The sequence below is a fragment of the Panicum hallii genome, chromosome 9, assembly GCF_002211085.1.
Source record: "Panicum hallii strain FIL2 chromosome 9, PHallii_v3.1, whole genome shotgun sequence".
NCBI lineage: Eukaryota > Viridiplantae > Streptophyta > Magnoliopsida > Poales > Poaceae > Panicum > Panicum hallii.
This window is the reverse complement of record NC_038050.1, coordinates 20,271,602-20,293,585: the sequence shown is the minus strand read 5'-3', so window position 1 is coordinate 20,293,585 and position 21,984 is coordinate 20,271,602. Positions and strand designations below refer to the sequence as shown.

The 21,984-nt window shown below is 47.1% G+C and overlaps 1 protein-coding gene and 1 long non-coding RNA gene across 2 annotated transcripts; one reads left to right on the top strand and one right to left on the bottom strand.

The window, feature by feature from the left end:
* The first annotated feature begins 20,458 nt into the window (after positions 1-20,458).
* LOC112876926 lies at positions 20,459-21,740 on the top strand. Its single transcript, XM_025941106.1, has 4 exons — positions 20,459-20,856; positions 20,968-21,050; positions 21,147-21,349; positions 21,541-21,740. The coding sequence occupies exons 1-4, from the start codon at positions 20,462-20,464 to the stop codon at positions 21,646-21,648; spliced, it is 789 nt and encodes a 262-aa protein (XP_025796891.1). The 5' UTR covers positions 20,459-20,461; the 3' UTR covers positions 21,649-21,740.
* On the bottom strand, positions 20,888-21,651 carry LOC112876927. Its single transcript, XR_003225395.1, has 3 exons — positions 21,522-21,651; positions 21,326-21,475; positions 20,888-21,037 (listed from the first exon to the last, which is right to left on the bottom strand). It is a non-coding gene; the product is annotated as an uncharacterized LOC112876927 (long non-coding RNA).
* Positions 21,741-21,984: the final 244 nt, after the last annotated feature.

Genomic DNA, 21,984 nt, shown 5'->3' with positions numbered 1-21,984 from the left:
GATAGTTTTTTTATAATATACCAATATATCACAGTAGATTGTTGCACTAGAGCGGGGAGTGAGATGAGGTGACGTGAGGGTCTGGGACTCTGGGAACGGTGGGAACCGGGCATTTACTCTGTGGTTGGAAATCGACCGTACGAGCCAATTTACCGACGGCCGAAAATTAGAGGCGAAGCAAGACTAAATGAAAAGCAAAGAAATTGGATTAAGAGTCCACATGTGAATTAGATGAAAATAATAAATAAAGTAAGAGAAAATAAATAAAATGAATTAATAAAGAAATAAAAAATGAAGAAGGAAGTGAATTGGATAAAACATAAATAAAAAGATGGCCTTCTGCCTGCACGGCCAAAAAAAAAATCACGTAGATAGCTTCCCTCATGTCTGCCCGCGTAGCGATTGTTCAAGCAAGTGGGCCGAACTAGCGCAAGCTCAACACGGTTAGGCCTACTAACTCCCTTGCGGGCTGAGAAAAAATGCTAGGTGTTTTTTTGAATTTTTTTTGAAAAGGGTTAAAAAATTAAATTCGAAAAAGGAGTGCCGATTTGGAAAATTTCCAAAAGTGGTACCTCCCGCCTGATCAACGGGCGGGAGGCATGGGGCCGGACACCTCCCGCCCATTCAACAGGCGGGAGGTGCCAAATCTTTTCTCAGGCCCCTCCAGAGAGCCTCTTTGCGAATAAGAAACTTTTCTTATTCGCGAAGAGGCCCCTCCCGCGGGGGCAAAGGCATCCCGCCCGCCCAACGGACGGGAGGTGCCCTCTTTCTTATTTTTTATTCGAATTTATGTTTTACAAACTATTTAAAATTTATACTTTTTTCAAATACAAGATTTATTCGCCATACTCTTTTGTATGCATATAAAATTTTAGTTCAATTTTACGAAAAAGATTATGGTATCTAAAACTTGTATGAAGATGGTTAAACGATAACGTTTGGCAACGCAGAATCCAAATATTACGATGATATGATACATCAAGCCATTAAAAGTAAAATAGTATGATACAAAAAACAGTTTAAATATACAGAGTCCACCGAATTAGGAGTATCTACTCCGCCTGTCCCGGCCCTCGCGCTCTCTTGTTCCTCCCCCCTAGTCCTAGGCCGTCGGCGTATGTGCCCCTCCGAGTACGTGAGTGCATCTGGAGCACGGTGAGGACGAGGCGGAGGAGGCGCCAGCGTGAACGGGTCATTCTGGGACTGTAGAGGTGGAGCGTCATACGTCTGGGAGGGGCCAATGATGTCTGGCCCGGCGCCGCCGCCCTCCAACTCCGACAAACTAACGGAACCGCCGTGTCAGTCCGGTACACCGAACAGACCACCGTGTGTAGGAGCTCTCATCGACCACGCATGCTGAGTAAAACCCTGAGAATACGGAGCAGCTGACGTCGAACCCGACGGGAGAGATGTTCCTGGAGCATAAGCACCTAACGTCTGAGGCTCCATTCTTGCAGGAGGAGGCCCCATTGCCGTCGAGTGCATGACTATAAAAACAAACGAAATTAGTCATGTAAATCAAAGTTGATCGAAATGGCAATTATAAAGGACTTACAGCTTGAACTGGCGGCAGTATCGCTGGACGCTGCGTGCGGTGCTGCAGAGGTCGATGGGCCAGCTGTGTACCCGTGGACCGACGCATGAGATGAACTGGAGGCCCCCACGTCGTTTCTGCTGCAACACGTCAGTGCACGTAACGCTCGCATCAAATTGTCATGAATCTGACAAAAGCTCTCTTTGTACTGTGCCTCCGGTACACGTACTCCACGGTCAAACAACATGATCTGAGATGCAGCTTCAACCTCCACGCAGTGGATCAGATCGATCTACATGAGTAATGGGAAGCAGAGTAATATTGTTATGGACTTTTTTTAAAAAAGATTTACTAATTAAAGTTGCGAAAGACGTACCGCGCCACACTGCGCCTGATCACGGTACAAGGGATACGTGTCCGAAATGGTCGGTGGGTGCCGATGCTCCGCGTCATCAATACGTGAAAGAGTGACGTACGGACGCGTGCGAGTGAGGTACCAGCGGAGGTATGTGCCGTAAGACGCCTCTGTGTGTGGCTGCGGCTCTTCCCACACATCGTCAGGTGCGTCTAGCCACCCTCTTACGTACTCCTGCAGCTTGACAACCAGTTGACTTCGTTGGCATGATATCCCCTGCGCGAATATCTGTTACAAACATTTGGAAGATAATATTCTTTCATGATAACAGTTATATAATTAATAGAAAATGAGTTATCACAAACTTACTCGTGTACGCTGCGCGGCACGGCCTGGAACGCTCGGGGTAGGAGAGGGAAGTGCTGTCATCGCCTGAACTACCTCATCACTCGCTCAACGTAGGTACTTGGCCCGGCTCCACATCTGCAATCGCGCACGCGTACTGGATGAGAACTTTGTCCACATAGTTGCCGCTAGAGCTGCAGAAAAGAGCCCAGCCGAACAACCACAACAGATATGCCTCCAAGCAGGACGACACCTCGTACTGCCCAGCTAGTGGGTGGAGATCCTGAGCCTGAAATATATTTGTTCAATGCTTAGAGGTAGTCATATATGATTAAATTCAATTAATCAAAAGTAATTGTACGTACCCTATATTGTATTACCCAACCCTTGGCGGGGCCGGCGCATCAGGTACGTCCAAAAAATATGGCGGGTTCACTGGAGCAAACCGCTCCTGAAGCTCCACCCTCCAGGTAGGTGGCATGGCAACCAGGCCAACGGCTTCACCCGCAATGGGAAGCCCGAGCAGGTACGACACGTCCTACAACGTGGGGGCCATCTCCCCGCACGGCAAGTGGAACGTGTGCGTCTCCGAACGCCACCTGTCTGCCAACGCCGCAAGTAGAGAGCGGTCGAGCTGCATCCGCTTCTTGGCGCCACCGTCTTGGCCGTCGCCGGCCTGAAGCATACGTGCGAGTGGCAGCAAACTAGCCTCACGTAACCTGTATATTTTGCATTATGGTTACAATTGTTGTACAAGCAATACATTCATTCCGTAAAAAAATACAAAGTATCACCTGTCAAGCCAGCGGTCGTACAGGTGCAACAACTCCTTTGCTACACGAGGGCGCAACTCGTGAAGCTGCCCCTCCACCGCTGCCAAGTACGACCTGTGCCATACGTCAGTGCTCGCGTCAAGGAGCTCCGGTGTCTGCACCATATCTGTATGAAAAATTAAGTACGATACGTATATTAGAAACATACATAATGAATACAACAGAGAGTATACAAATGCTAAGTCACAGTTACAATTACAAACACACATAATGATCAGTTAAAATTACAAATACACATAATGGTCTGTTAAAATTACAAATACACATCCAGGTCTGATACAAACTCAACGCGGCAAATATTACACATGAGCAAACAACGTTCAAATAAAATTACAACTAAACGGTGCCTGATGTCATAGTAGCACTCAATCAGCGACGTCTCCCACTCCTTAATGCAACCGGAGGTCTTCCATCTATAGCATCACCTGTAGGGCCAGCTTCAGCATAACTAGGCCCAGCATTATTGTTCGGACAACATTTATACGTGTGTCCACTCTGGTTACATGCACTACAGCGCTGCATCCTCGTACGGAGCTCTGACTCATCCATGTCATTATGAATACGCCGTGTCTGACAGCGCCCTCTCTTAACCCGAGCTATTCTCGGGTCTGGAATATAGATCACAGGATTCGCTGTCTCAGTGAACGCTCCAACCATACCGAACCCATAGATCTCATACTGCCAGGTGCTGGCAATTGTCTCCTTTCTGAAGTAATGGGAAACATATATATCGACAGGATGTGCAATATCTGCACAAGCAGCCATTACATGAGAACAAGGTCTGTGCAGCAACTTTGGCCTCATGCATGAGCAACAACAAGTACCATCAACCTTGAGAATGCACTCCTTTACAGGGGTCTGACGTCTCATGCCACGTCGTGCTCTGTCTCTGGGAGCTACCTCAAACTTGAGCTCATGTGTACCACATTGCCGTACGTGGTGTAGCTGTGCGCTAGCTGCGTTCTTAGTCATATAATCTGTCATCATGCTCCCAAAATGTCTGTCAAGATCTTGCATGTATGCCTGATCTTTTTTTAGTGAATCGATCCCTAAAGTAATCGGTACACCCGTGGATGATGAATTCCACAATTGCAACCAATGGAAGCCCACAAACACCTCGCATCACCCAATTGTAAACTTTGGCGAAGTTGGTGGTCATTGTGCCGTACCTTGCACCATCGGTATCATAAAGCAATGCTCACTTCTCCTTCGGTTCATTCTCAATCCATTCAGAAAAGGTTTTCACTGCTGACCCAGACCTCCTCCGAGTATGTGCAGTATCTGTTGGCAAAGGACACAAAGCCTATGCTTCGTCCTGTGCAGTTTTGGTTTTTGCTGCGTCCTCACTTTTCTTCTTCCCGGTCAGTTCATCAAGTTTCTGCCACTGCTTGTTAAATTTTCGTTGATTTGTTTCCTTACATAGCCTCTTGAACATATCCATAAGGTGCTTGTTCTTGAACTGCCTGAAAACGTTCTCTAACACCTTCTATTTTGCACTCCACGCCTTCCCGTACGAGATGGTATACTTATACTTCTGCTGAATATGCCTGATAATAGACTTTGATTCAAATGACAGGTTGGCTACTATCATCCCGTACATCTCGTTTGCAATATATTGTGATGTAAGGTTGCGATGGGACTTCTGCACGCCCGGCAAATGACAAGTGTGCTGAGTGACAATTGAGCATTCCCAATAATCTTTCATTTACCCTTATAGGCATGCACCCATCACGGACAGCCCTCCTTCACACATACCACATCGTACTGATGAGACTTGCACTCGACTGTTTTGAACTCTCGCATAAGAGAGAGAGACCAACACTTAACAGCTTCCTTCACCTCATCAATTGAGTGGTACCTCGCACCCTGGACAACTTCTTTCTCCCTGCAATCCGAAGGCACGCTAGGTCCCTCATCTATGACAAGATGACTGAAGTCGCTGCTCACCCATTCTTCAGGCACATCCTCATCATCATCAGATGAATCAGCATTCATTGCTTCATCCAACTCACGATCTTCGTCTCGCAGCTGTTCAACAATACGGGGTATGTTCTCCCCCTCATCAGCCACGCATTGAGGTGCTGCGGTGCCACCTGCCTCAATGTTTGGCTCCTCAACTTCTTCATCCCCCGCAGCAGCTTCGATGTTTATCAAAGGCTTCTGGTACACACTGACAAGGAGTACCAGTGGCCATTGCCAATGACTTGCATTTTGCAGATAACTTAACCCATCATCGTTGTTTGCAAGTGGCATCAGCTCTCAGATCAAAGCGTGAGTGGTACGATTTATGACGCACTGAACACTCACAGTGTGTGTCTCCTGATTAATCCTTAATCTGCTCATTAACCAGTTGCATAGGGATTCAAATATCCTCTCGTGCGGTCTGGTAATTTCTCTGACCGCACAGTTGAATTCACTTAAATCTACCCCATTCGGCCCATAAATCATATTTCCTTCTCCATAATATATACTAAAAGTAGTCTTCTCGGAAGACATATCTGTCAACTATTAATAAACTAGTCATATTACATATTAATACACAACAACCCTAGTTTCAGCGATTCCTAGATTATATTTTCCATATTCTAAACTATTCAAAATATAAATTATACTAAAAATAATTAGAAATACTAAAAACTATTCAAAATATAACTACCCTAAGAAATATTTCCTAGATTATAGTTATTTTCAAGTAATTATACGACTAGAACGAGAATATACCTCCAAACCGACGTGTGAATAGGGCTTCGTTGCTTCCTCTCCTCTCTTCCTCTCCTCCCTTTCTTTTTTTCCTGGTTTTTGCTGAATATAATGGGAATTTAGGGGGCAGGTGGGGGCTTATATAGGGGGAGGGGAACCTCCCGCCCGCCCAACGGGTGGGATGCCCCTCCGCACTGTAGGGGCCCCGCACCTCCCGCCCGTTGGGCGGGCGGGATGCCCCCGCGGCCACGTCAGGGGCCTCTTCACGAATAAGAAAAGTTTCTTATTCGTGAAGAGGCCCTCGGGAGGGGCCTAGAAAAAGATTTGGCACCTCCCGCACGTTGGATGGGTGGGAGGTGTCCAGCCCCACGCCTCCCGCCCTTTGGTCGGGCGGGAGGTACCCCTTTTTGGAGATTTTCCAAATCGGCACCCCTTTTTCGAATTTAATTTTTTAACCCTTTTTTAAAAAAATTCGTTTTGTTTGACCTGACCTGAACCTGACATGGCTCATCATATGATCAGATTTACCTCCACCACTCTGATTCAGAATTCTTGGCTGTAGTCGGTTGTGCTGAGCCTCTGACGAAGTGCCCACACATCCGAAGATGGCACTCACTAAGACACATCTATATAGTACCGTCAACACCATAAAACTATAGTCCTAATATAAACTAGTGGTTGCCACATGCACTAATAGAAAACCACTCATCCATCCACCATAAATATACAGGTAAGAATTGGAACCAGTACTAATGCAACCTTTAGTATTGTTGCTATTTTAACATTCACAGATAAATCCACAAGCGTAGAGATACCATTGTACCTTTCACCCGAGTGTATTTCAGGGTATTGTATCCACGGGAACATGAGTGTACTATCTATTAGTCAGGTTCATCCAAGGACAACAAGAATTTTGAAGGCAAGGGTAGAGAGAATTTCTTATGGGCAAGGGTAGATAGAGTTGTTCCTAATTGATTATATTGGGCGTCGGCTTAAATCTAGACATTGCCAGATACCTCCGGTCTGTGGCTCTACGATGTACCCGAATGTGGAGGACTACGAAAGGCGGATAGGCTGCCACCACCTATCACCTACCTCTACAAACCTGTTGTCGGTCGAAACCCACCGGCGAGCAGCAACAGGCAACACAAGGAGTCGGGAGACTTCCGGGACTGCTGGTGGGTCCCGGTCCCTCGGTCAATGACCAAGAAGTCCGGCACATGCCCCGGCTTGGTGAAGTGCTAGGCGTGCCACTTGACCTATACCTGTTCAGGAAGGTGTAGAAAACGTTCGTCAGCTATTTTCCTGTATGCATAGCCATATCAAACATTAGTCTGAGCCGTGATCGGCTCTCACAACGACCCCGAGATCAGCTAAAGAAGCCGACGGAGTCAGTGTACTAGGTCGGACCTGTCTTCGTACCAAGTTAGACCTTCGGGTACCTTTCAGAATCAGCTACAAGAAGCCGATTGCCACGTTTAATAGATCGGATCTACTAAAATGTGAATGTATTGTACGAATCCGATAGAAAAGTTAAAAGCATGCTCTGTAATTGCCAAGCTAATCCAATCTGCGACGGTAAAAGCTTTCACCGTATGACCGGAACATCCTACGCGTGGTTAAGCCTAACGAACATGAAAGATAACAATTCGCTAACCTGAAGAGAGGCCTAAAAACCAACTAACAAGTCGATTCCCGGAACAATCCCTCATTAGGTTATCATAAGGCACCAAACATACAGCCGGAACATTTAACCCGTTTGAAGGACCTAATCATACGGATATTAAACCAATTCCTTGTAACACAAAGAACTATCATAACAGATTAGATCTACTAAGAAATAACAGAGCAAGGCGCTGCCCTTGCACCTGAGATCTCGTACAAGAGCAGCTAAACGATTACGAACAGCAAGCAAAACATGGATTTACTATTCAAAACCAATGTAGTATCATAATCGTTTAGGATAACTAGTGTTACTCGCCATCAAAAACACTTCAGTACGAGAAACACAAAGATAAATAGATAACTGCAACGCTGCTCCGATCATGCAGAACATGATCGGAGCAGCATGTCGATTACCTAGAGAAGACCCTTGGGGAAGGGGTGGCGATGCGCCGAGAGTTTGTTGTGAATGTTTGATTGATTGTTTTATTGAATCTCACGATACATATTTATAGTCCGGAGACTTGATCTTTTCTAACTAACCCTAGCTGATTACGATACAATCTCTAACTTACTATATTTAAACTATCCTTAGATACACGGCCATCTTGGCCCTTAACATGTTCGCACAGAAGCCAATTTGCAGACTGTGACCATGCTTTCCTTCAGCCCTTGATGCTCTCAGCCTATCCTTTGGCCCAATCAAATTATGGCGATAACACATGCCCCCCTGGTTTTGGCAATGATAATTTTGAAACAATCGCCTCTTCGACTTCTCAGACTTGTGCCCTCCGACTTCCAAGGCCTGTACACGCGCGTTGCCTTCTAATACCATCGGACGCGACCCTTCGACTTCTCCCTCGGGAATCGCGATAACGCCGCTTCGCCTTCCATCTCTGCCTTTATAAACTGTCATCAGCGGATTTATTTCTATCCATCTTCTCTCCCCGTGCATTAGCCACACCAACACACTCTGCATCCCCTGACAATGGCCTCCTCTTCCTCTGTCTCCTCCAATTCCCCTTCATCTTCTTCCATAATCTCCATCACTTCTCCTGACTCCGAAACCTCCAGGGAGGCTACGCCAGAGTTCGATCCAATAGGTTCGTATGAAGCTCTCGCTCCTCTGCATTGGGACGCAGAGGAGTGGGACTTCAGCACTTGGTGAGAGGACGATGAGCCCCTGACCGACGATTAGGACCTCCAGATTCTCCTTCATGGGGATCTGGACGAAGGCGACGACGAAGATTCCTGGGATGATTATTTCTTCTCTTTCTCAGAAGAAGATGCCAAGGACACTTCCACCGACGACGACTTAGCAGCAGGAAGGTTCCTGCGCGGTGGATCATGGACTTCAGAAGACGACAGGGACGCCAGCGATGACACCAGCGATGATGGTGGCAACAGCAACAGCACCGGCGGCGGTGATGGCAGCAGCGATGACGACACCAGCGTGTCCCCCCCCCCCCCCCCCGTACAAATGCCGCAAGACCTTAGGGACTCATTGGTGGTAGCTCGTAGGGTCTTCCGCCGTTGTTTCTTGACTTCTTCTAGGACTTCGGCCTTCATTTGCCGTGCTCATTGCTGGAACGGCCAAAATCCTGGCTTAAGAGGGAGTCGATGCTCAACAATACTTCTTTCCAACCCGGGCATCTCTGTGTAATCCCAGGCAAAATAGTCCGTATATTCTCTCAATAGTATTATCATCGCCTCTCGCAACTCTGGATTTAACTTTTTGCTGATAAATGTTGGCCGTGGCTTATCCCCAGGACCAATATCAACTTCTTCTAGCTCGTCAGCAGATGTAAACCTGTATCCTAGTTTCCATTCATCCATCAAGTCGATACTGCAAATAAACAACGAATATGAAGCAGAAGGATTTGGCCGATTGCAGGGATCGACCGACTTGTTCTTTGCATTAATGTGTATTATCTTACAATCACATGGCCGGCTGCTCGAACGGGCCTCTTTGTGATCATTATAGCAGTGTAACATGGATGATAAAAACAACTCGATTCTATTTTTTGGGGGCCGCTCGCAGGGATCGGCCTTTCCTGTTACTTTCCCATCTACTCCGTAAGGCCAGTGGATAAGACCAGCCTCACCCTGTTTTTTGTAGCTTCCATGCGGTTGCAGCCCTCCAAGCTAATCCCTGAGATCGGCTCCTGGTCCTCCGCGTCCCAGACACTCATGGCGGCCTGTGAAACTTCAATAGAATCGTCCGCGTGGACTACTTCTACTTCATCTCCGTCCCATTGAATCAGACACTGGTGCATTGTAGAAGGGATACAGCAATTGGCATGGTTCCAATCTCTCCCAAGCAGAGCGGTGTATGAGCCCTTGCTATTGACCACAAAAAACGATGTAGGGACGGTTTTACCTCCTACCGTCAAATCCACGCCGAGGACTCCTTGCACCTCTGAAGTTTGTCCGTTGAAGTCACTTAGCGTGATGTTGGTTTTGATCAAGTCCCCAACAGAATGCCCCAACTTGCGCAGCACTGAATACGGCATTATATTAACCGCTGCTCCTGTATCGACTAGCATCCTGCTGACAGGCTGGCCGTTTATGTACCCCTTGAGATATAAAGCCTTCAGGTGCCTGTAATTCTTTTCTCGGGGCTTCTCGAATATGACTGGTCGTGGCCCCAAGTCAAGCTGAGCCACTGGCACCTCCTCATGTCCTGGTGCATGAAACTCTACAGGGAGAACAAACACCATGTGTGCATCAGCCGATGTCTTCACATCGGCTTTCGACTTCTTGGGTCGCCATACCTTCTTGGAAGAACTCTCTGCTTTTCGAGGTTTGTGGACCTTTTTCGCCAAATTTGGCTTCGCCTTCCTTAATGTTTCCAAGTGTTGGGCCTTGGCTTCTTTCAGGCTGCGTAGCCGCTGTACCCTCCGCTTCTGGGACCGGTTGAGCCCATCAGGACACCAGCATGGTCGGTGATATTTGTCCTCCTCATCTTCTGAATTTCCCACTGTATGTGTTGACTTGTCTTGTTCATGGTGGGGTTGCCCTGGTCCCAAATGCTGAAAAACCGAGGCGCTTCTTGTATCTTGCTTCTGAGAATTGCACTCTGGGCAATCCTCAAGGGTAGGTAGCCTTTTCATACCAGAATCCCAACAGTATTTGAAGAACGGGCAATGCCAATGATCTCGTGTATCCTCTCGCTTCCTGAGGCGTTTCCCAGTGCGTCGCTCGTACTCTTCTTCTTCAGTCTCGCGTTGGAGACGTTGTTGATACTGATACTGGTATTTTCTTAGAAGATGAGAGGAAACCGATCGTTGATTCCTGACGTGCCTGACCTGTTCTTCGGTGATATAGTCTTTTTCTTCTTTTTGGGGCCGATCGCGGGAATCATCCTCTTGTCTCCTTGTACGCTGTCGTGATGCATGCCCTGCCATGTTAATACCAAGCGTAAAATCCAGCTGTCGATGCGTTGATCGGTCGTACCCTTCCACCATATTTACGTTCGGGAATGGTTGAGTATCGACCTTCATGGTGTACTGTCCCAAAATTAATCGGCCTTGCTCAATAGCCGATTGTATCTGTCACCGGAGTTCCTTGCAGTCACCGGTACCGTGGGTGAAAGAGTTATGCCACTTGTAGTATGACCTCCCCTGGAGCTCCTGGGCTGTTGGGATCTTGAAACCTTCAGGGAACTTCAACTGCTTCTCCTTCAGGAGTAAGTTGAATATCTGTTCGACTTTGCTCACATCAAAATCAAATCCTTTTAAAGGACCCTGTTGTTTCACCCACTTGCAGGGCACGGGCTTTGCCCCCCATGCCCACTCCACAACTGCGATCTCTTGGTCATCCTCAGAGTCTTTGGAGTCTTCAGTATCAACCATTACTACTTGACGTTTGAACTTGTCTTGGTATGATTCTGGGTGACGCTGCTCGTATACTGTCATCTTTTGTACCAGATGTGCCAAAGAGTTGAACTCCAGCTGGAAGGCCAGATCTCTGACCGGTTCTACCAATCCCAAAGATGCCAATTCAACTGCCTCTTTTTCTAAAATTCGAATCGAGTAGCATTGATTCTTTACTTCCCTGAAACGGTGGATGTACTCCACCACTGTTTCTCCCCGCTTCTGGCGGACCTGTGCCAAATCAGCAATCCCAGCTTCTACAGCTTCTGAATGATATTGTATATGGAACTGTTCCTCTAGCTGCTTCCAAGTGCGGATAGAATCAGGACCCAATGACGTGTACCATCCAAAAGCCGGCCCTGTGAGAGACTGCGAGAAAAACCTCACCCATAATGGATCCGACACCGAAATCATCCCCAACTGCGCCAGATATTGGCTCGCATGCTCTATGGAGCTGGATCCTTCTACTCCGCTGAACTTGGTGAACTCAGGTAGCCGATACTTGGGCGGTAGAGGGATCAAGTCGTAGTCACTTGGATACGGCTTGGTGTAGCCGATCGCTCGCCTTCTTGGGAGAATGCCAAATTGATCTCTCAAAATGGCACTAATTTGATCCACTGTATGAACTCCTGGGGCCGAGTGCGTACCATCATGACTCGGCCCTATTGCATAAGTAGCCAGCCATGCCTGTTTGTCGGCATCGACTGCAGATGTTCCTCCAGTTGCTCTCTGCATGGGTTGCGCCGGGTTACCACCATCTGGTATATACACACAAACATATCCATGCGGTACCTCCTTGGGTGGTTCACTGAAGAATTGGTGATCAGCAGGGTCACCTCCCACCTTGTATATGACATATGCTGGAGAATTCTGTTGCTCTGGGGTGGCAAATACGTAAGGCACTAGTAGTCTGGATTGAGAAGGCAACTCTCCTTTGTGACTCCCTAAAGCAGGTCCTGTTGGAGAGTACTGGTGTTTCATAATTTCCTGCACCACACGCACCGCAACGCGCTCGAGGGTGTTCACCAAACTCTCAGAATATCGATGTAATGAGTGAGCCACCATGTAGTTGACTTCCTGGCGGAGAGCTCGCGTACGTTCTTCTGTAGGAGTAGACAGATCCACTTCGTCGAGTGCCCCTTCAGATAAAAATCCCTTCCATCTGATGCCGTGGTGACGAGTTCTTTCAAATGAGCCGATGAGATCGGCTTCAAAAGCAGCTTTTATTTCATTATACCTCTGCTTGTGCTCATCGGACAACTCCTCAAAAGTAATTGGGTTCTCGTCCGGCATCTTGACAACGGAAGTCGATGAAGCCGAAGAAGATGATGCAGTCGGTTGTAGTCGATGCAGTCGAAGTAGTCACTGGAGTAGTCGATGTAGTCGACGCAGTAGTCGATGTAATCGGTGAAGTCGATGAAGTAGTCGATGTGGTCCCACTGGGCGTGCCAGAATGTGTTGTCGATCGAAACCCACCGGCGAGCAGCGACAGGCAACACAAGGAGCCGGGAGGCTTCTGGGACTGCTGGTGGGTCCCGGTCCCTCAGTCAACGGTCTAGAAGTCCAGCACACGCCCCGGCTTGGTGAAGTGCTAGGCATGCCACCTGACCTATACCTGATCAGGAAGGTGTAGAAAATGTTTGTCAGCTATTTTCCTTCATGCACAGCCATATCAAACATTAGTCTAAGCCGTGATCGGCTCTTACAACAACCCCGAGATCAGCTAAAGAAGCCGACGGAGTCACTGTACTAGGTCGGACCTGTCTTCGTACCAAGTTAGACTTTCGGGTACCTTTCAGAATCGGCTACAAGAAGCCGATTGCCACGTTTAACAAATCGGATCTACTAAAATGTTAATGTATTGTACGAATCCGATAGAAAAGATAAAAGCATGCTCTGTAATTGTCAAGCTAATCCAATCTGCGACGGTAAAAGCTTTCACCGTATGACCGGAACATCCTATGCGTGGTTAAGCCTAACGAACATGAAAGATAACAATACGCTAACCCGAAGAGAGGCCTAAAAACCAACTAACAAGTCGATTCCCGGAAAAATCCCTCATTAGGTTACGATAAGGCACCAAACATGCAGCCGGAACATTTAACCCGTTTGAAGGGTCTAATCATACAGATATTAAACCAATTTCTTGTAACACCAAGAACTACCATAACAAATTAGATCTACTAAGCAATAACAGAGCAAGGCGCTGCCCTTGCACCTGAGATCACGTACAAGAGCAGCTAAATGATTACGAACAGCAAGCAAAACATGGATTTACTATTCAAAACCAATGCAGTATCATAATCGTTTAGGATAACTAGTGTTACTCACCATCAAAAACACTTCAGTACGAGAAACACAAAGATAAACAGATAAACACAACGCTGCTCCGATCATGCAGAACATGATCAGAGCAGCATGTCAATTACTTGGAGAAGACCCTTGGGGAAGGGGTGGCGATGCGCCGAGAGTTTGTTGTGAATATTTGATTGATTGTTTTATTGAATCTCATGATACATATTTATAGTCCAGAGACTTGATCTTTTCTAACTAACCCTAGCTGATTACGATACAATCTCTAACTTACTATATTTAAACTATCCTTAGATACACGGCCATCTTGGCCCTTAACATATTCGCACAGAAGCCGATTTGCAGACTGTTACCATGCTTTCCTTCAGCCCATGATGCTCTAGGCCCATCCTTTGGCCTAGTCAAATTATGGCGATAACAAAACCATGGGGCACACAGCAAATAAAGATGATCTCTAGCCTACTCACAACGTCTACACTATCGATTACTACTCTAGCCTCATCCAAGAACTTTCTTCTTTATTCAGAGTCCTATTGCTAGAGCATCCACTATACTAGTGAACATGATCATGCAAGAAACTAAGAATATAACTTATTTAAATAAGAAACTTAAAGCATATAGAGAAATCATTAACACTTAGTTCGATTGTATAGCATAAATCAAGTTACAACCTTGGAGAAGAATGCCAACAGACTTGACACTTTTCTCAAACTACCCCACATTCTCTCCCTATTTTCTAAGCACTACTAGGCAGCACTTCGCCTTTGGAATGGAGCTTCTATTCTTCCTCTTGTGGTGTGTTTTGAATGAGAGCCCCTCCTTCTACTTATAGCCTTCATTTTGGTCGGTTGTGGCCAGTAATCTATCGCCAAACCAGCGTAACCGCCTTAGGAATGCGTCTAGGAGCTACCACGTGCGGGCTGGAGGTGAGGCGGCGCACCCGTAGTTTGGCCGAACCTGTTCAACCGCCTTCGGCTGCCGCCTTTAGCAGGGTGCCTAGTAGGTGGGCCCTCACATCGGTTGTTAGCACTCTGCACTGTCCTAAGTTGGTTTAGCTATGTTGCGGGCCTTTTGATCCATGTGAGGCTTAGGTGGCATCTTCTGATTAGTTGGAGTTGTGTTTCCTTGCCACCTTGGGTATATTTTCTCCCTCTTTTCTTTCTAAATTCACCTGCACACAAATTTATACCCACATTTGTGGAAATTATTAGAATTAAGCCCTAGTACTAAGGTTTGTGCTTCACCTTTTAAATATTTATGCAGATTTTGACGGTCGAAATTGGTACTTACGACCACAACAAGTACTGGATCCAATTCTCACATGTATATTTATTATGGATGGAAGGTTCCAGAGATGTTTAGAGTCAGTTGGTGTTACTGGTATTAAAATATACATGAGTAGTGGTTGGTGTTACTGTCCATTATTAATGCTTATACCCACATTAGTACTAGTTGGTAACACCACTAATACTAATTTATAGTGTTTAGTACGAGTTAGCTATCTCCTGGTACTAAAGGATGCTCCACGGGTTAATTTAAAAAGGAAAAATATCTCTCCTCTAGTCAAATCCGTAGTGTGGTGAGATGGTAAGAAAGGTATGCGAGAGGCAACCGATTGTTGGCAGTTGATTTCTGATGATTGTGACCACCGGCGTTGCTTTAGAATTCATAATTACAAGACCTTTCTAAATCTAATTTCATTTAAACTAATGAGTTCCACTAGTTTTGGTGTTTATTTGAACTATGGGACTCAGTGTACACATTTAGGCCGAATTGAGAGAAGTCCCAGGCTAGTCGGCTTTCCTTAGGCCGAACGACCTAGCAGTGTGGCCAACGTGGCCCAATCTTCTCCTGCATTCAAAGAAACACAAGACAAACTCATCTCAGCCAATGATCACGAAGGTGGTGCATCGTGCGGTCGAAAGGCTTGTGCCTTGGATCAAAGGCCCCACATGTAGTGACCCCGCACAACTTCGGGCCCCAAACCGCCATCCAGGGGAAATCCCAGATGTTAACATGATCAGGAGGTGGAACGGACAACCGAGATGAGCCAGAGTCAGTCCAACTGGCCTTGCACCAAAAGAATTGCACGGGAACGCAACTGTAACTACCATCTAGAAGTAATCTGGAGCATCCACAAGAAAGGCGGTGTCAACTGGCGAAGATCCCAAGCCGGCCAGCCTCCCATTTGCACGCCATGTGCCCCCTTTAGCTGGCATCATCCTCAACTGCAGTAACCACCTCTTGGCTGCGCAACCGACCTCAAGTTATATAAATACCTGCCTCCACCACCATTTAACACACATCATATTTGGAGAGAAAAAGAGTCTCAAGTGAAGCTCTGCCATATCTTAGAGTAGAATAAGGAGAGTGCGAGCTGAGAGTCCGGAGATGAGTCAGGTCTGCCTACTCATCTCCAAATTTATAGCCTTGGAGGAAGGAAGCATCTTTGAGTGAAGTTCCTCATCTCTCATTAGTAACTCGCTAGTCTTTCTTTTATTTCAATTACTTGTTTACTTGCTTTTTTTGATCTGCGGGATCCCTTGACGGTGTAAGTAGCAAGTTTTACTTATTTGCATATGCTATTTACCTTAGCGCAAGGTAGGAGTGAGTGACTCGATAGTTTAGGCGCGGTGTCTAGGCTTGGTTTGTTACCTTAGATTGTGTTCCACCCTACGGAACTGTGTGGTAGGCAACAGGTAGGCTCTATCCGTCCTTTGTAGTCCACCACATTTGGGTATTTTTATAGGAGTAGTTGTCGACTATTTGAAACTGCCTTCTCATCCATGTCTGAGTTCCTTCCTGAGGTCCCCAAAGCACATCAAGTTAGGGTGCATTTGGCAGAGCTCCCAGAGCTGATTATCTGATGAATCCAGCAGAAAATAGTTTTTCAGAGAAAAGTAATTCTCTGCTGATTCTGTGAAGTGATTCTGTAAAATGAACTAAGAGGTTGGGAGCTGAAAGAAGTACCTTCTCCTGATTCTGTGAAGTGATTCTCCATCTTGATTTTAAGAGTTTATGCTAGAGAATCAAAGAAAATCACTTTCAGCCACAAAATCACTTCTCTCAGAGAATCAGCTCCCATAGAGAATCAGAATCAGATGGAGCTCTACCAAACAGGCTCTTAGTACAGTGCAAAGTTGTCTCGATAAGGTGGCTAGCTGGTGTTAGCTACCCACGTACCTCTCTTCATTAGGTGGGTCCGGTTGAACTACCTCTCTTCACTAGGTGGGTCCGGTTGAACTAGTTCTAGGGCTGGTAACTTATCTTGCGAGGATTCGATAACTCAGGTAAACTCTAGTGAAAACTATATTGGTATTGGTGGGCTAAGGACTGCCAACACCGGTCTTCTTCCAGATTTGACATATATTTTTCAAAAAATTTAAATGTCTTGCGCTTTAGGACTGGTCGGTGTTACCAAACACTAACCGGTACTAAAGCGGTACGAAAGGTACTTTTTAAGTACCAGAGCACCATGCCGAATTTCTCTACCATTTTCTTCTTTTTCACTTTAGCCAATATGAGTTTACCCGGCACTAGCAGCTTTATCGGGGAATTTCTAATCTTAGTAGGAGCTTTCCAAAGAAATACCGATCATGCAACCGGTACTGATGATCGAGCGTTTGCTTAGTGCCGATTGCAGAACCGGTATTGATGGCAGTTTGAAACCAGTATAATGAGGTGATTATTGGATTATTGACTGAATCCACTAGAAACGGCATGTTTCATTGCTTACAAAATTCAGAGAGATGTTGGAACAAGAAACACAGACGAGTTAATCCCAGATGGATTCAATCAAGGAAGCCCCGTGATGTGTACGATTCGATGCTATCATGGAGATGATTTCCTCAAAAGGCCTAATGCTGGTGCCAATGGGGGGCGGTACTGCCCCCCCTATCGGCGTGGCGCAGGTGGGAGGCGGGCGGGAGGCGGTCGAGTGGGAGAGAGGGCGGGATGGATCCCGCCGGGCGGGAGCGGACGCTATCGCCCCGCTCTCGCCCGCGTTAGTAGGCGCGCGGGGGCGGGAGGCGGGCGGGAGCGAGGCGGCGCGCTAGCGTCGGCGCGCGCGGGCGAGAGGGGTGGGGCGGGAGTAACGTGGCGTGTTTTGATTGGTCCACGCGAACTATCGATTGAACTAGCCGTTATTTGACCGTTTCAACTCCAAAAAATTCGAAAAAAATTGCAAAAAATCCCAAATTTCATCCCCAACCCTCCATAAATACCCCACCCGGTTTTCACTCCTTCCACACCCCATTTGAGCTTATTTCTCTTCTCTACAATCCAAAATCTCTTCCACCATGACTGGTTGGTCTCCAGATTTCTATACCTTCACCGATCTCTTGCAGTCCGACGGGTCACAAGCATCTCCCCAAGATGAGTCTTCTCCAATGCATCGCGCTCCGATGTCAATTCTGCGCCGCAACCCCGAGCATTATTCCCCCTGCTGCACCTCTGGCTCCGAGGGCACCTCCACCGCCATATCATTATCCGTACGGTCCGTACTCATACCCACCACCTCCATATGCTCCACCTCCAGGCACAAGGAGCGGGACTGAAGGTCCGTACCCAGCACCTTCGTACGCTCCACCTCCATATGCTCCACCTTCATACGCTCCACCTACATATGGTCCATACCCACCACCTCTGCACGCGGCACCCACGGTTCCAAGCCCTATCTCCGTTGAGTCTCAAAATGAAGGAGCAGGAGCGACCGAACCAAAGCGTCCAAAGAGACTTGACTGGATGATTGCGGAGGAGGAAAAACTGGTAATTTAATTAGTGTTCATCTATTTAAATATCATTTTTTTCAAATAACTAACAATATGTTCGGGCTAGGTACATGCTTGGGTTTATCACTCGAATGACTCTATCACCGGCAACAACCAGACCGGTTTGAGTTTTTGGGGCCAAATAGAGGAGACCTTCAACTCTACCGCGGAGCCGTCCCGTCGTCGCACCGCGAAGCAACTGAAGGATCATTGGAACGTGTACAACCGCGAGGTGACCCTGTTTAATGGATACTGCATCCAAGAAGAAAGAGTACATCAGAGTGGAGCAGACGATGCAATGGTCATGGAGGGGGCAATGGCGAGGTACGAGAACGATCCGAAAGTGACGACAGCATTCAAGCGCCATCATTGGTGGAGAGCTGTTTGCCACAAACCCAAGTGGGCAGTGAAACATGGTCCTGGCAGTGGATCCGATGTGAGTAACAAGAGAACCCGCCTCGGAGTTTCGGGTGAGTACAGCTCCGGCGGAACAGAAGACACCGAGGAGGACAATGAGACTCGTCCAATAGGCCGTGATAGGGCCAAGGCGGCTAAGCGGAAGGAGAAGGCTAAGGGGAAGGAGAAGGGGAAGGAATCCTCATCAAGCAGTGTGGTAGCAAGTAAAGCATTTGCAATGAAGAACATGTGGGGTGGCTTAGTGAAGGCTAAACTATTCAAGCAATGGAACGTAATGAAGTCCCGATCAACCGCGAAGACGGACGAAGCAGAAAAACGTACTCATTTCAAGACCGTCAAGATGGTGGAAAAAGAGCTTGGACTAGACGAGGATTCGGAGGAGGATTAGAATTTTCTTTTAATTATTATATATTTTTGCTATTTTAATTGCGATGTAATTTCCTTTTTTAATTATGATGTAATCGGTAATTTTTTTAGTTGAATAAAATTAGTTTATTAAATTATTTTGCGTGCGCGAATAAAAGAGAGTGAAATAATTAAATCTGGAAAAGAAAAGCTGACGTGGAGGAGAGAGAAGTGAGAGCTGGAGCTGTAGCCTGTGCATTGGAGGGGTGGGGTGAGAGTGTGGTGAGAGTGAGGGTGAGAGCTGACGTGGCGGGGAGATATCTCCCCCCACCACTGGACTCAGCCTAAGGTCCATCCTAGCTTCCGAAGTTTCTCAAAACTGCAAGTAATGATGTTTCCATTTCCACAAAGCTAGAACGTTGCAAATTGGTTACACTTCCACCCAAGTCAAAAGCGTACAAACAGCAGGAGGAACAAGTTGAGCATGCACTCAGTTGAATGCTAAAGTGTTGCGAGCTAATATCCATGTCCCACATGTCTATTCTGAAGATACATGCAAGTATATTAAGTTGCACTGCTATCCCTGCTTACGCACATGATGTACTTGATTAGTTAACACAGTTAATTAAGCACTCTGTTGCCTTTTCTGATTCTAGTAGTTAGTCTCCTTTAGTGCAAGGACATTCGTGTGTTGATGTTAGCAACAGAAAAGGCATCTGATTCTTTAGGGTTCAACTGTATGACCACATTCTTTATGCAGTACCCTGCATCTGACCAGCTGCCTTCGTCGAACACTATACCCTTCGGCCAATTCAGAGTCTGGCACACAGCGTTAATTGAAGATAACCACAAATTGAACTCTCCTAACTTTTGCCTCATGGCAAGCCCTTCAACACATTCAAGGATATATGGGTTCTCCTACAAACTCAGTAGATGGCAACCGGCCCTGCATCGCCATGCCAGCAAGGCACAAGGCAACATGTGCCATTCCGGTCGCATACCCAAGAAGTGACGTGATGTAAAAGGATCATGATTTAATGTTGCCATTCTAGCTAGTCGTCGCACAAGACCGAAAGCAGAACCGAACGTGTTGCTTGCAAGCTTCAGGTTTAGGCACCGGCATGGTACCTTCACGTCTGGTCGCACCGCATCAGCTAGCAGTAGCCACATGGCGCCACACGCTTCGGCCTCCGCAAGCTAGCATGAGTAGATATCCGCTCCGGAAATCGACGGCCTTTGCGCTGCCGTGCGCCGATCATTCACCACCCCAGCTAGCCCAAATCCAGTGCCTTGCAAGCCAGCCAGCGAATTGAATGAATCGTCACGCCGTGGCAACGGGTCTATATCTATATGACTATCCATATACGCGCTCTCTAGTCTCTCCCTGCACGTTGATCCATCTCCAGCAGCAGCCGTGGTCCAAGATCATTCAGCGATCGTCGCCGTCACCGGAGATAACCGTACTACCCATCATCAGCATCCCGGGGGCCAGAAGACCGTCGGCCATGTCATCTCTGATCAGGTCGTTCGCGTCGCTCTACTGCCAGAAGCTCCGCTCCACCACCGTACTCGGACCCGCAGCGGCGCCACGTTTCCAGGCGGTCGACCGGGAGAGGTTCTCGGCGTCCAGCGGCGCGGCTGGCACGAGACCTGCGCCGGCTCTGCCGCGTCAGTATCGAGAGCAACAGCGGACGCCTTTCTTCACCTGGTGATTGCATTCTTATTTTTCTACAGGTGTGTGATCAGTGTCTGAAAGAATAATCTCGATGCAGATGCTGATATGATCCTGCCTTCGTTTTCTCCTGCTGTGTTGTATCAGGGCGAGATTGGCAATTGGCTCAGTCCTTGCAGCCGCTACGCCACTCCTGCACTCGCGATGGGCGTCGATCCTGCGGATTCAGAGTATGCAGCCATCACCGACTCTGATCAAACTTCAGCTCTGCACCAGTAGTATCACTATCTTGTGTAACAATTTCTGATCAACGAAATCAATTTAAGGTGAGGTGGAGATGGTGAAAGATGCGGCAGAGGGGGTGGTGGAGGTTGTCGAGGAGGCAGCCACCTTTGCGGAGAAGGTGTCGTCGGAGGTGGCCAAGCAGCTGCCCGAGGGCGGGAGGCTGAGGACCGCGGCCGTGCTCGTTGAGCACGCGTCCAAGGAAGTCGCCCATGAGGCTCACCTTGCACAGGACATCATCCACAAGGTACAGTACATGGCAGTGCCTGAATCGTGTTCTGCCTTTTATCATTCCTTATAGTTTGGTGCTCCCATGTTTGCTTGCAATCTCAGGCAACCCCCTTTGTGTTGTTGCTTGTTGCCTCGGCACAAGCTTGCTCAAGTCACTGTCTACAAACGTTTCATATGTCTGTCATAACACTTGCTGACTTCATGCAGATGGATGAAATTGAGGAGGACGTGAAGGCCATCATTGAGCCGATTGTGGATCACAGGAAGCATTTTCATGCAAAGGCAGCCCACATCAGTAACAGCTCACAAAAGTAAAAGGGGGAACAGTTGAATATCCATGTGTTGTCGATGTTGCATCAATGTCATTCTCAAAGATGGGAATATATTAAGATTTTTATTGCAGTGTAGTCGCCATTGGTTCTGATTTGAGTAAGAAAGAATATTTTTTTTCATTTTTTTATTTTCTGCTGCCAACTCGCGTGCAAAGTAGGAAACAGATAATGAACAAATATAATCTCATCATATAAAAATATAATCAACTGCCGTCTGAAAATTTGGATTACATATCCTCATCTCTGTCTCAGCCTTGGTAATAACAACTAAATAAATAATAAATAAAGAATGGCCAAAAACGAAGAAACAGAGTACATG

What these genes read in the sequence shown, in the direction of transcription:
- LOC112876926 (XM_025941106.1), top strand. Translation starts at nt 20,462, where the DNA reads ATGAATCGTCACGCCGTGGCAACGGGTCTATATCTATATGACTATCCA. An exon ending in CGGACGCCTTTCTTCACCTG is followed by an intron (nt 20,857 to 20,967) that starts GTGATTGCATTC and finishes GTGTTGTATCAG; the next exon opens with GGCGAGATTGGCAATTGGCT. An exon ending in GTCGATCCTGCGGATTCAGA is followed by an intron (nt 21,051 to 21,146) that starts GTATGCAGCCAT and finishes AATCAATTTAAG; the next exon opens with GTGAGGTGGAGATGGTGAAA.